We start from the raw sequence: 14,678 nt of genomic DNA, 5'->3' as shown, positions 1-14,678 counted from the left end.
TCAATAATGGGTTCTTGTTAAAATCCATACTGCAGTGCTGCATAGAATATTATGTTGGATTATGCCTTTGTATAGGTGTGCAACATAAAAACAAACGCAATGCATGCCTATGCTATTATATAGTGAATAAAGTACCCCCTCTTGTACATTATAAGGATATTATAAGTTTTAATATCCTCATATTTTGCAACGGGGGTACTTTATTCATTATAATACACAAATTTCAGTGAGTCATGTGACAGAAATTCAGAACTCACCGTTTATAACTGAAGACATCAGAACTCAATAAATATACAGCATTTTGAAATGAGTAGGGGGATGTATAATTTAGTCGCAGACACAGACCATTTGAGCAGAACAGAAGAGAAATCTTGTATTATTTTTATGTATTATCTGAAGTGGTAGAAAGGTAGAAATGTCTTTCAGCCAATAATAATTAAGGCTAATAGTAAAATGATTCATCTCCCCAGTGCTGAACGTTTCAATCTGCTGGGCAAAACTGCTGCTCAGTTGCACTGCCCTGTGACTCTGCTGATTTATGCAGTAACCCCCACCCCATAGAAATACATTATGGAGAGAGTAGGTTTTTTGCAGGGCTTGCTTGTGTTTGTTTTTCTTGGGGGTGGACCATGCAGTTTTGCTAATGAGTTAAGGATATCCCTAGAAATTCTGCCTATATAGCAGAAAGTATAATGAAAACTTATAGCCATGCTCAGACTGGGATTCAAAGTACACAGAGACTCAAACAGACCCCAACCAGAGGACTATGCCATGTCTATGGCATCTTATAGAAGCCCCTCTAGCATTTTCCAGAATCCACAGATTGCCAGTCTGGCCTGCTTACGGCCCACAATTTGTCTTAAAATAAATCATATGTCTTTATTTAACTTATATCACCTACCTTTTTAAAGGGAAAGTGTATGCCTGAGCACTGCATGTTTCTATAACTATATATCAACCCATACTTAAGATATTGTCTTATAGTTACAGGAGTTTTTATGAAAAAATATATTTCTTCCAATAGTTTGAGCCATTAAAGTGTCCCAAAATAAAACACTGCCATTTTAAGTACTAAAATCCCTCCTTCTTCTGTGAACTAGTCATAGAAAAGTTGTGACACCTTATGGGTATTAGTTACTTCAGGAATTAAAGGGCCACAAATCCCCTTTGGTGTCTATGGGGTCAACAACAAAAAATAAAAATAAAATGAAGCCCAATAATCCCAAAGTAAGATATATTATTGCCTTTTTTATTAATAAGTCTTTTTTAAATAAAAAAAAAAATATTAGTTAAAAGGGAAATAAAATATCTTACTTTGGGATTATTGGGTTTCATTTTTTTTTTTTATTCTTCTGAACTGATTTTCACGATTTTTTGGTGAAAACGCTCGAAATGCTCGATTTTTTTCGTGAAATGGTTTGAATTGCTCGATTGTTTTGTGAAAACGTTCCAATTGCTTGATTTTTGATTGAAACCGTTCAAATTGCTCTATTTTTTTGTGAAAACTTTCAAATTTCACAAATTTTTTGTGAAATCGTTTGAATTTCACAAATTCTTCATGAACTTTCAGATTTTGTGGTATTTTGCGAGTTTTTTGCTGATTTGTGAATTTTGCGGGAAATTCGCTAATTTTTCTGCGAAACGAAACTGGAGAGATTCGCCCATCACTCGTGTTTTTATATGGTTATCATGTTATCCTCCTGGATAACTTATACTATTCTTATATTTTATACTAGGGGTACTTTATTCACTATATAAATTATTTGTATTTTTATATGGTCATCATGTAACTCCTCGATAACGTATAATATCCTTAAATTTTATGCTAGGGGGTACTTTATTCACTATATAAATTGCTCGTGCTTTTATATGGTTACTCGATAACTTATAATATCCTTATATTTTACACTAGGGGGTACTTTATTAACTATATAAATTGTTTGTATTTTTATATTGTTATCATGTAACTCCTTGATAACTTATAATATCCTTATATTTTACACTAGGGGGTACTTTATTCACTATATAAATTGCTTGTATTTTTATATGGTCACCGTGCAACTCCTTGATAACTTATAATATCCTTATATTTTATACTAGGGGGTAACTGCTGGAAATTTGAGAGCATGAAAGAAGCAGTAGGTGAGCCAAACGAAATGCCATGAACCCAAGGTATAAAGTGACTGAAGAAATGCCTCATTTATTTCTGCGCTTCTCTCTCACCATTATGTTAGATGAAATAGCAGACAGTCACTGGTTTGGATCAGGTCCCTGTGGTATTTATTTGAATGAATTCAGGAGACCTTTGTGCCCATTAAAAGCCCTTTAGCCTCCTATACTTGCATGTGCCACATGGGAGTGAGTATTCCATTTTGTTTGTATCCAACTGAGAGCACTTTTAGCTATCTGACATTATCCTGAAAATGAACCTGGTAACAAATTTCAGGTAGTAAATAGTTTTGGCTGGTTACAATTGAATCTCATAAGGGTAAAGTAACTACATTCCTGCAAACACATGGATGTGACCCTTAAGAAAAAACCACAACAGATCTGGGCAGCTTGACGTTTACTGCAGTGTCCCTCACTGAGCCTTTCACTCTGAGGCCGGTAGCAAAGCGGCTGAGGGAAACTGCCGAGGGGCGGAGTTGTGCTACAGAAGGGGGAGTGGCTTCCTACTCGTCTGTCTCCAGAGCTGGCTGTGTGTGAGAATGCGGGAGCGAGTCAGATTTGCAGAAAGCAGGATTATGTCGCTGTGCGGCTGCTCGCGACTGTAAATGCCCGCTCTCCGGCTAACAACCATATCTCCATTCCCTGCTGGATTCTACTGCCAGGAGTCTCTCAGCATGATTGATAGCAGCAAGCAGCAGCAGCAGCAGGGCTTTGTGGTCATTCTACCTGCCACTGCCGGAGATTTGGATTCATTGAAAGAGAAGGAATGCCTCGATCCCGGCAGCCAGAAAAGTCTCAAGGAAGGTCAGTAATGCCGACATGCGACTAAGGCACACGCGACTCTGCAGTGTGTTCAGCCCTATAGCACCCCCTTCTGCTGCTTTAACTCCAGAGACACCCCCGGGGAAGGGAGGCTTAATGCAGCCCAATTATTATTATTATTACTGTCTCACCCCATGCGGTAGTGCCTACATAGCTAGTTACAAAGAAATCCCAGTGAATGAAAACCTGATCCCAAGAGCTGACAATCTACAGGAGGCTGATACCTAGTGGAACTGTTGGAGATATCTGGACCTCTAGGGACTAATGAGAAGCTTTGCAGACTGCCAGGGTGCTGCTCTAGGAACAGCATTGTTGCTTTAGGATTGCATCCTTATTATTATTATTATTATTATCACGTATTTCTGAAGTGCTAGCGCATGGTGCTTGCACATATTTTATTGGAGACCGCCATATTGTCTGTTCTAGGGGTGGATAGGGGTTAGACACCCAGATGCCCCCTGTTACTGAGCGGAACCCTTTATAGATTTCCTATAATGATCCCTAATGGATATAGAAAGTTACAGCAGTGGGTGCAGATGTGACTGTGGGCAAGTCGGCATCTCTCGGATACACCAGAGCATTCCAGTGACTTGCACTTCCTGTATGGCAATTAGATATTCAGTTACTTTCAGGCTCCTCTTTTGTTTCTGTGAAGTTCATGAATCCTTTGGCACCCAGGTCTGAGCGGGGTCAGATTATAGACACAGTAAGCAGAACTCATGATGTCTGCAGAACGCTGATCTAAGGGAAACCCAAATTGTGTTCCTGATGTAGCGCCAGCCTACAGATCACTCCAAATGAATAGCTGCAAGAAGGGGCTATACTGTGAGAGCCAATCAGCGAGCACACAGTATATAACATCACCTCCTTCCTATAGCTCCTTCCTCTATTTCTTGCTACTTATTTCAAATTCATGTATCAGGGTTGATATGCAAACTCATGATTTTACAGGTACCACTGGCCTCAGCTATTTGAGCCAACTGCAGTGATTTATAGGCGGTATAATCCTATGCAGGAGACATGCACACTAGGAGCCGAGATGGCATGATTTCCCAACCTTGAGAATAAACAATGGCCGTCAGTGACATCATCGGCACTTCAGTCTTGTGCTGACGGAAATGAATGAGCTCATCCAGTGCACAAGGTCTCCCAGTAAATCATTACCTGCACTTTGTACAGAGAAACAGAGAATTAACTCCTCTGCATGATTTCTGCACTCAGCAGATGCTCTGATGTGCTGCGAAATTTCATTTGCTTCTTTATAAAGATACAAAAAAGGGTCAGAACCCAATTAAAGTGCATTTTAGTGGACATTTTCATTGCTTTTTTTTTTTTTGTACTGGTGCCATCCTGTTCAATGTACGTTCAATTTTATTATTGAAAGTGTGGTTCACCTTCAGGTTAACATTTAGTATGTTATAGAATGGCCTCTTCTTAGCAACTTTTCAAATGGTCTTACACTAGTGATGAGCGAATTTATTTGGCAGGCGCAAATTTGCGGTGAATTTCCGTGTTTGGCCGCTGGCGAATAAATTCGTCAAGGTTTTTCCGACGCCGGTGACTGAATCAACGGCGGCCACAATTCAGACGCTGGCGGCGATCAACGGACGCCTATTGACTTTAATGGGCACCAGCATCCATTTTGATGCTGGCATCCATTTTGACGCTGGCGTCAAATCTGCGTTTTGGGAATTTTTCGCCCATTTCGTGAATTTTGCGGAAATTCGTGGTGAAGCGAAACTGGACAAATTTACCCATCACTTGTAGCTAGTTTATGATTTGCCTTCATCTTCTGACTCTTTACAGCTTCCAAATGGGGGGCACTGACTCCAACAGCCAAAAAATTGCTCTGTTGCTTTAGACAGTTTTATTGTGATTGTTACTTTGTATTACTTATGTTTCTATTTAGGCCCTCCTCCATTTATATTCCTATCTCTCTTTCAAATGACTGCCTGGTTGCTAGGTCGAATTGGACCCTAGCAAACAGATAGCTAATGAGATTACTAACTGAACAAAAAAATGAATTAATTAAAAAAAACTTTGACAATAAAAAATGTAGACCAGTTGTAAATGGTATGCCCTTTAAACAGTCCTTCCCCCTCCTGAGTTGAGATAGTCACTATTTGCACTATAGAGCATTGTTTTTATTTTTCTTAGATGAGGTCAGTAACCCCCATTTGAAAGCTAGAAGGAGTCCGAAGAAGGCAAAAAATGAAAAAGCTATAAAACTGAAACAATTAAGGCCAATTGAAAGGTTGTTTAGAATTGGTCATTCTATAACATACTAAAAGTTAACTTAAAGGTGAGCCACCCTAAGACAACCGGCTAATTATCCACATTGCCAGGGCCGTATCCTATTGAAATGATGTAAAGAAATATTTGTAGTTCCAAGACACACAAGGGGACAGGGATGTGTAAGGCCAATACTATATGTTAAGGTGGAGTTATTTGTGTACAAAAAGTTGGTTCATTTTATCATTTGGCCCTTTGTGAGATTTGGTCTGCACTGGCCTTTAAGAAAAGCGAGCCTTGTAGAGACATTAACCGCAGGCATAGATGTCACTGCTACTATTCGACTAACACAATTAGTCACAAGCATTGGTAGCCACACTACTCTATACTCGTTGCAGCCACATAGCAACTGACTGAAGCCTGAAATGAGTCTCATTTTCCAACCATCAGGAACTTTGGCTTCTTTGTGCAGTTTGAAATAGTTCTGCTATAGACGTGTCTACTCACCTGCATAGACATTTCTGCCATGGGAAATATTTTAGCAATAACAATTTTTTTCCTGGAAACGTTTATTGGGTTGTTATGGCTGGGCTATGACATGTAGGGCAATACCTGCTGTAGACCTTTGACCATCCTACAGTCATTCATCTAATTGTTATGAATCTCATAGTTCTTGACTTATAATAAACATTTTTTTTCTCTAGCCTTATGATAGAAGTTTTCCAAAGACCTGAAAAAAAGAGAATCTGTTCAGGCTTCTGCTAGTTCCTATGTGTATAGGATAGTTTGGGTGCCGATGCTTGTGACTAATTATGACAAGCAAAAGGGGTATTGTCATGGAAAAACATGCCTTTTTCAAAACGCATCAGTTAATAGTTCTGCTCCAGAAGACTTCTGCACTGAAATCCGTTTTTTAAAAAGAGCAAACAGATTTTTTTTATATTTAATGTTGAAATCTAACATGGGGCTAGACACATTGTCAGTTTCCCAGCAGCCCCCAGTCATGTGACTTGCGCTCTGATAAACTTCAGTCACTCTTTACTGCTGCACTGCAAGTTGGAGTGATATCACCCCCTCTACCACCCCTAGCAGTCTAACAACAATGGGAAGGTAACCAGATAGCAGCTCCCTAACACAAGATAACAGCTGCCTGGTAGAAGTACAGCACTCAATAGTAAAATCCAGGTCCCACTGCAACACATTGTTACATTGAGTAGGAGAAATAACAGCCTGCCAGAAAGCAGTTCCATCCTAAAGTGTTGGCTCTTTCTGAAAGCACACGACCAGGCAAAATGGCTGGAGATGGCTGCCAACACACCAATATCACAACTAAAAAAAATAAACTTATTGGTTCAGGAATTTAATTTAAATTTAGACATGCAGATTTTACCTTTCTAACCGAGGAACGATCGGACACTCCTGACCTACTACTAACCATTCAGATTAAATGAAGTAGTAAAAGAACAAATCAGACAATGTTTTACCCGTGACCACAATCGTACGAAAGTTATGTCCGACAAATAGCACTGACAATCTCCCATTGCTATCGTCAGATATTCAATACATGAAGAGATATTATCATTAGTTGACAGAAATTTTTTTACCTGTCCTGTTTGACTAAAGGACCGATCTCCATGGTACTAAAAATTGTACGAAACTTCCATTCGTACGACTATATCTGTGTCTATGGGCAGTTTAACACCGAACAGCCAAACATCAGATTGTTGCCCTGTTCAGCTGCATGTGCTGGAAGCTAGATTGTAAATTACTGGCCATGATCTAGTCATTTAGCAGTCATTTGAATGATTGGATTTAGTGGGGTTGCACATTCATTCATTCAGTCAGTGACTGTATTATTCATTGAAATATCTGTGCTTGCCGATGGGTGTTTGCGCATTTGCTGCCCTTCTTGTGGCAACGATGATCCAAAATCTGTTGCAAGAACAGGAATCCCCTTACACACAGGGCATGAATAATGGCAGTGGAAAACACCTTTGATCCTTTAGTTGGGGATGCCCATTTATCAACATTCCAATTTATCTCATTATTTTCTGAAAATTACTCTGACCAAATCCGCACTGGTTTTTCCCCCTTATTTATCATTATATTTTCCCGAAAATTTCTTGTGCTGGAAAAAACCCAAAAAATTATTGAAAAACTCGCATCATACTAATTTTTCGGATTTCCCACAAAAAAACTCAGACTTTTTTGGATTTTTGCCGGAAAACCACAAAATCTTCGGATTATTGCACCAAACTCAGCGCAGATCAAGATATCTTCAGGATGGCTCCCATTGACTTATTTGCAACCTCAGCAGGTCTGAGATGTCGGATTTTCGGATTCCGACTTTTTCCATCCTCGGGATATAATAAATGCTGAAAAATTCGAGGTTTTTTTTTTTTCCACAAAAAAATTCAGATTTTAAAGTAAAAAAACATTAATATTGAATCTCGTTGGTTTTGTATAAGACACGTCATAGATAAATAGACGGAGCCTGGCTGTACCCATTAATATAATGAATGAAGACGTTATTCGCTGCACTAAGAAAAGGATTATGGACACTCTGAAACTCGTCGAAAAATATGGTCTTTCAAGCCAAATTAATAAGTAATTGGATTGCGGCACTCCCTGCAAACATTTTTTACGTTTCCATCTGACGTCTGTAAGCAAATTTTTTTTATTCTTTATTCTTTGCCTCATACTGATTTCTGTTTGAAAGGTCGTTCCTTCCCAGGTATTTCCCCACTGAAATATACTAATTGCAGAAACACAATAGTTTAATGATACTTAGCTGTAAGGTCTAGCACTGGTCTTCAGACTTTTTTTTTTAATTAATTTAAATTGAAAAAATTTAGTCAGGGCCATTTTACAAAAGTTTACAGATTATTGACTTGAAAACGTTTCTTTAATCTTCGTAATATTTAAGATGTCACTCAGACTCGGTGCCTTAAATATATAAATCGTAAATAGCCATTTAATAGTAAATAGGCTTAAATCTCAATTACTTTATTCCCTTTGGGGCAGCTGCACAGTTTTGGGACATACTCTACAAAGTTTGTGGATGCCATGTTGTCCGCAGTATCTTCTTTAATTTTAAAGACAGCCAAAGCTAGTCATTGATCACTAATGGCACCGTAGGGAAATTGCTGGAGTCTCTCCTGATCTTCAGAATTAAAAATGTGTTAATGTAGAATTTCATGTTGCACAGGTATTGGATTCCTTATCAGCAAACTAGTTATCCAGAAAGCTCCAAATTATTGGAAGGCCAGTTCCCATAGAGTTCATTAAATTATTTCCCAGGGAGCAGTTTGCCATTGAGAGCTGGAGATGAATAGGAAAATCATGCATAGACAAAACCGTCTCTCTCTGCACAGTAACCTATTCCATACGACGTGCAGGGGGTCGGCACAAGAAGTGAGCCCTGCACGATCATCATCTAAGTCTATGGGTTACCAGAAAAGAAGCCAAAGTAAGACCGTCTGTTTCATTACGTTCATTACGTATGCCCAGCCGTGTACATGAGGCAAAGCAAAATCAAAGACCCCTGACCCTTTAGGTTGGTGGAGCATGCTGGGACTTGTAGTTCAATATCCCTGTTCCAATCTTTTAGTGTACCATTTTTATTCTTTGCTATGTAATCTACCCCTGCTGTTGTTCAGTGAATGCAATTAGGACTTCATGTTGACATCCTGTTTTTGGGATACCGTCATTGTTGGTGGATGTGCGATACGAGTACTTTAATCACAACAAACCATTTGCCTGGCTGGGGTTCCATTCCAAGCAGGAAGTCATGTTGAACATAATGTTGAATTTGAGGTATCTCCAATGGGTTTAGATAGCATTGTTCCTGACTGTGACACTGACACAGAACAACATGTGGCTACTTTGAAGCATATATCATGTTTCTGAGCCACTGCAACCAATCTGCTATGTATTGTCACCCACATATCGAGGTACCATATGCTTTCCTTATGCATATACTTATTGTTAGCATTATGCAGCCCTGCCGGCATTTCCTAGCAACTGTTTTCCATGCAAGTATTTATTTTTAATGTTAGTGCTGGGGATGTTGTTCATTTTATGCAGATACCAAGTTGATTGCTGATAAATCACTGCTGAAATTGTAAGTGAACTGAAAGTATAATCACAAAATCATCTGTCTTTGTATTGTCTTGTGTTTATTTCGTATACATGGAATGTTTACTGTTTAAAAGCAACTTAATATACAGTTTGATTGTACAAGTATGGGACCTGTTATGCAGAATGCTCGGGATCTGGGGTATTCCGGATAATGGATCTTTCTGTAATTTGGATCTTCATACCTTAAGTCTAGTTGAAAATCATGTAAACATTAAATAAACCTAATAGGCTGGTTCTGCTTCCAATAAGGATTAATTATACTGTATCTTAAGGTGGCCATAGACGTAACAATTACGATCTTTCTTGGAAAAGATCTTTCCAAGAAAGATCGTTCGTTTCAATACACACGTGTAGAGCTGAATCGTCAGATATACAGGTAGATATATGGGGAAAAACAATAGAATTCTACCTGTATCTGACGATTCAGCACTAACAATGGCCGATGTTTGGGTCCCTTCAAAGGCACCCGATCAAAATTTTCCATCCAGCCTGATCGACGAGCCGACCGATATCCAAGTCTTCTGCCGTTATCGGTCGGCTCTTTTTCCACCATACAGGCAACGAATATCGGACGAAAATTCGTTTCGTACGATATTATCTGTGCGTCTATGGCCACCTTTAGTTTGGATCAAGTACAAGCTACTGTTTTATTATTACTGAGAAAAATGAAATCATTTTGAAAAATTTGAAACATTTAGATAAAATATAGCCTATGGGAGACAGCCTTTCCGTAATCCTTAGCTTTCTGCATAAAGGGCTGGATAAGCTCGAAACGTCGCTTAGCTTGAGGCACGAATAAAAGTACACTTTTTTCACCAAAATCAGAGTGCTGCTGAAATATTTTCTTGCATATGGATTAGACCTGGGCAGACAGAGTCACAGACGGCACCTGATGCTACAAAAAGGGGTGAGAGTGTTTGTGTAGCACTACTTTGCCTTTGTGGGATCCCATACCTGTACCCTAATGGATAATGCTGGCTGAGGTTTATAACAAAGAGGGTGTCAAAATTGGTCACCATGGTTTTTATTGAGACTGAATCCGGTCATAGACGCAAAGATATAGTCATACCAAGCAAAGGTTTGTATGAATTCTGGACTGTGTGTATAGAGTAAGAAAAATCGCCCTGAAATTTTTTGTACCATGGCGAACGGTTGTTAAGTTGTTCGGACAGGTTACAAAGTTTCTGTCAGATATGATATCTTTGCATGTATTACCCTGAATATCTGACAATATTCATGGGTGACTGTCACTAATAATTGTCAGACATAATTTTCATATGATTGCTGTCTGCCGATTAAAGGGGTATTTCATCTTTCAGCTAACTTTTAGTATGTTATAGAATGGCTAATTCTAAGCAACTTTTCAATTGGCCTTCAATATTCATTTTTTTTTTATAGTTTTTGATTGATTTGCCTTCTTCTGACTCTTTCCAGTTTTCAAATTGGGGTCAATGACCCCATCTGATAAACATATGCTTTGTAAGGCTGCAAATGTTTTGTTATTGCTATTTGCTCATCTTTCTATTCAGGCCTTTTATTCATATTCCAGTCTCTTATTCAAATCAGTGCATGGTTGCTAGGGTAATTTGCGCCATAGATTAGACCATTGGACTGAAATTGCAAACTGCTGAATTAAAAGCTAAATAACTCAAAAACCACAATAGTAAAAAATGAAACCCAAATGCAGATTGTCTCAGAATAAATGAAAGGTGAACAACCCTTTTAGCGGCCAGAGCATCATCTGACTTGTTATTTTTACTAATTCATTTAATCTGAATGGTTTCATGTAGATCGTTACAATGAAACGAACAATCTTTCATTGAACAAAGAAAATCTGCATGTCTATGGCTAGCTTTACAGTGGCCATACACACACAGATATTGGTGCGATATTTGGTGTATGTATGTTGAGAGATGAGCCGACCGATATCCGCAAAAGACTTGAATATCGGTTGGTTCATCTATCGGCCGAGATGGAAAATTTTGATCGGGCACCTTTGAAGGGACCGGAAATTGACTGCTGAATCGTCCGATAGAGGTAGAATTCTATTGTTCTATTGACCGATGGTCGCAGGAAAGATCGTAATTGTTCCGTGTATGGTGAACTTTACTCTTGTCACATCTGGGTACATATTGTAAATGCTTCTGTCAGAGAGAAGGCCATGCTAACAAACTAAAACTCTAGTCCAGTGATCCCCAATCAGTAGCTTGTGAGCAACATGTTGCTCCCCAACCCCTTGGATGTTTCTCTTAGTGGCCTCAAATCAGGTGCTTATTTTTAAATGCTTGGCTGAGAGGCAAGTTTTGGTTGCATAAAAACCACGTGTACTGTCAAACAAAGTCTCCTGTAGGCTTCCAGCCCACATAGGGGACATCAATAGCCAATCACAGCCCTTATTTGGCACCACCCAGGAACTTGTTTCATGCTTGTGTTGCTCCCCAACTCTTTTTACATCTTAATATTGCTCACGGATGAGAAAGGTTGGGGACCCCTGCTCTAGACAATAGGAAAGATCCCTGTTTGAAGTTTGCCATATATGCTCTGATTTGGTTCAGACTGGGAATGTATGCTTGCTTGGGGGTCATTTTAACAGGCCATCCTGTTGATTGCAGACAATCTGTCCTGCTTGAATGTTTCACAGCTGTCTTTTAATGCAGGGGTGTGATACCTGTGGCTGTCCTGTTGTTTCCAAATCCTCGTGGCTGAGGTTGCAGGAAGTTAAATTCTAAAAAGAGAGCAATCTGGGGGCACAGATTATTTAGAAACTCTGATTTCCTCTTCCTATAATAATAACTGAATCCCTTTTGCCAGGAACGGAATCCAGGACAGCAAGGAAAAACAGTGAGCGCAGGGGTCCTAGGTATTCCGTGTACTGGCTGGACTTTTCCTTCCTACCTCCCCTTTGGAGCATTCTTCAACCTTTGCTTTCATCTCATTAGGGAAGGGGCCGGGGCAGCGTCTGTGCTAATCAGGATGTCAGTTCTCTGTGACTCACTTCAAGGAAGCCATTAGTAGATACAGAAAACAGGATCAATAGAAGGAAAAAAACAAATCTAGCCGACATACAGTATATAGCTATTCCCATGACTTTATTTCAGGACTGATTTTTTATAAGAGGTATGCACCACGGCCATTCCAGTGGCGTAGTATCAGCCGCAAAACCAGTTTTTGGAACATATGGTAACTCAATGAAGGAAATGGAATAATTATACAAGATGTCCCCAATTACGATTTTACCGATTCCCAGCACTTGCTTGGGGTTGCTTTCAGTTACCTGAACTCAGGAGCTGACTCGCAATGTACAACATATATACAATATATTAATTGCAGTCATTTAGATTTTCAATATCACAGTTGCATTGCAATAACATTGATTGCCATCCTTGAGCATTAACTTCTATGACAAATGCCATTTATTGAAGCTGACTTTAAAGGAGAACTAAAGCTTAACTAAAGAAGTAGCTAGAAATGTATATTATGTTTTGTGCTTCTGTACCAGCCCAAGGCAACCACAGCCCTTTAGCAGTAAATATCTGTGCCTCCAAAGATGCCCCAGTAGCTCCTCATTTTCTTTTTTGCTGATTTACTGCACATGCTCTGTACTGCTATCACTTACTGAGCTTAGGGACCCATTCACAATTAGGGTTGCCACCTGGCCGGTATGAAACAGACCTAGCCGCTAAAACACCTGCCAAGTGAGGGGCCGGTATTACAAATTTATAAATTGCCGGGAATTTGTAATAACCTTAAAAAAAGCCTTTGGGCTACCCCCAATTTGCTCAGACTTACCTTTTTTTTTTAGCCTTCTGGCCATTGCACGTGTTGCCCCACCCCTTTTGTGGCACATTACGTGACTCCACCCCCATTTGATCACAGACCACCCCCTTTTGTTCCTGCCCCCCCCCACCGGCCGGTAACATTTTTCACAGGTACAACCCTACTCACAATATACAGTACAAATAGAATATAAATGCCACAATATAAGGCTGATTAGTAATTAATACAGATAATTACTACATGGCAGCACAGAAACCAGTGCAATTAGCATTATAATTTAATAATTAGCCCTTTAGCATCAGCTTATATTACAGACAAACCTCATTTTCTGCTTGATAATTTGTGACGACCCCTAAGCTTAGCTTCTCAACAACTGCTCAGAGCCCACTGAGCATGTGAGTGTTACAGACACTTTCCAAGATGGTGATCCCTTGTGACAAGTTTGAAGTCCTGGATCATTGCTGCTATTGACAAGCTGAAACTTTAGGCTGGTGCAATAAGTTTAGTATGTGAAATATGGCATTTTTAGCCATGTTCGTTTTTAGGGTTTAGTTGTCCTTTAACTCTGCCCTGCTAACATTTGCCAGTAATGTAAATCCATTGCAACTAATTCCAGACCTCCAGCACTGCCTTTTACAGGGATATTTACACTTGTCGCTAAATGAACAAGCTGTGGGATAAAGAGGTATAAACACCTGTATAGCCCAGGGTTTACAAACGGTTGTATAACAGAATTCAATTATTTCTGTTGACGCAAGATCTCTGGAGTTACCGTCTGTAAGGCATTTAATAAATTGAGCTGGTATGAGGCCTGAGAACCAATAAAAACGTGTCAACAAGAAAAAAGGAATACTGACGGCACAGAGGAAAACCTGGCCATTTGTACCGATAACTTGCACAATCACAGGCTTTTCTGTTTTTTTAGCAGTGATTTCTACAACAGGTATGGGACCTGTTATCCAGAATGCTGGGGTTTTCTGGATAACAGATCTCTCTGTAATTTGGATCTTCATACCTAATATCTAGTAACGCTGATTTTGCTTCCAATAAGGATAAATTATATCTTAGTTTGGATCAGGTACAAGGTACTGTTTTATTATTACTGAGAAAAAGGAAATCATTTTTCAGAATTTGGATTATTTAGATAAAATGGAGTCTATGGGAGACGGCCTTTCCATAATTTGGAGTTTCTGGACAACATGTTTCCAGATAACGGATGCCATACCATGGGGGGAAATTCGGAAATTTGCCACAAAACCATGCCAGGTGAAATAAATACTCTCATCGCTAGTATCCAGATCTTTTTTTTTCTACCGAGTTTGGCTTTGGTCCACGTGTGGATTTTGATCGGAAAACTCTGGCTTGTTGGTTTAACAGCCTGCATGGTTGGTTTGACATGTGCCCGAATAAATAGCACAAACCGAATGGCTTGATTTTCTCTGAGGTTAGCAGTAATTATAATGATTAGGTCTTAACATTCATTTAGAAGATATACATTTCTTGGCCTATCAAGTACTATAATTGAGAGTTACATACAG

General features: G+C 39.3%; 1 protein-coding gene across 8 annotated transcripts in view; it reads left to right on the top strand.

The window, feature by feature from the left end:
* Positions 1 to 14,678, top strand: part of mrtfb.L (myocardin related transcription factor B L homeolog) — a 193,104-nt gene that overhangs the window by 136,283 nt on the left and 42,143 nt on the right. Inside the window, exon 1 of one of the 8 annotated variants that reach the window (XM_018236307.2) lies at positions 2,100 to 2,973. The exons of 6 other annotated variants lie outside the window; for them this stretch is intronic. In XM_018236307.2, the coding sequence (XP_018091796.1) occupies positions 2,775 to 2,973 (199 nt within the window). In that variant the 5' untranslated portion in view covers positions 2,100 to 2,774. Of the gene's footprint in view, positions 1 to 2,099; positions 2,974 to 14,678 lie in introns of those variants that run through there. One more of the 8 variants, XM_018236309.2, reaches the window with a different exon arrangement.

The sequence above is a fragment of the Xenopus laevis genome, chromosome 9_10L, assembly GCF_017654675.1.
Source record: "Xenopus laevis strain J_2021 chromosome 9_10L, Xenopus_laevis_v10.1, whole genome shotgun sequence".
In the NCBI taxonomy this organism is placed as follows: domain Eukaryota; kingdom Metazoa; phylum Chordata; class Amphibia; order Anura; family Pipidae; genus Xenopus; species Xenopus laevis.
This window is presented reverse-complemented; position numbering and strand designations above follow the sequence as displayed.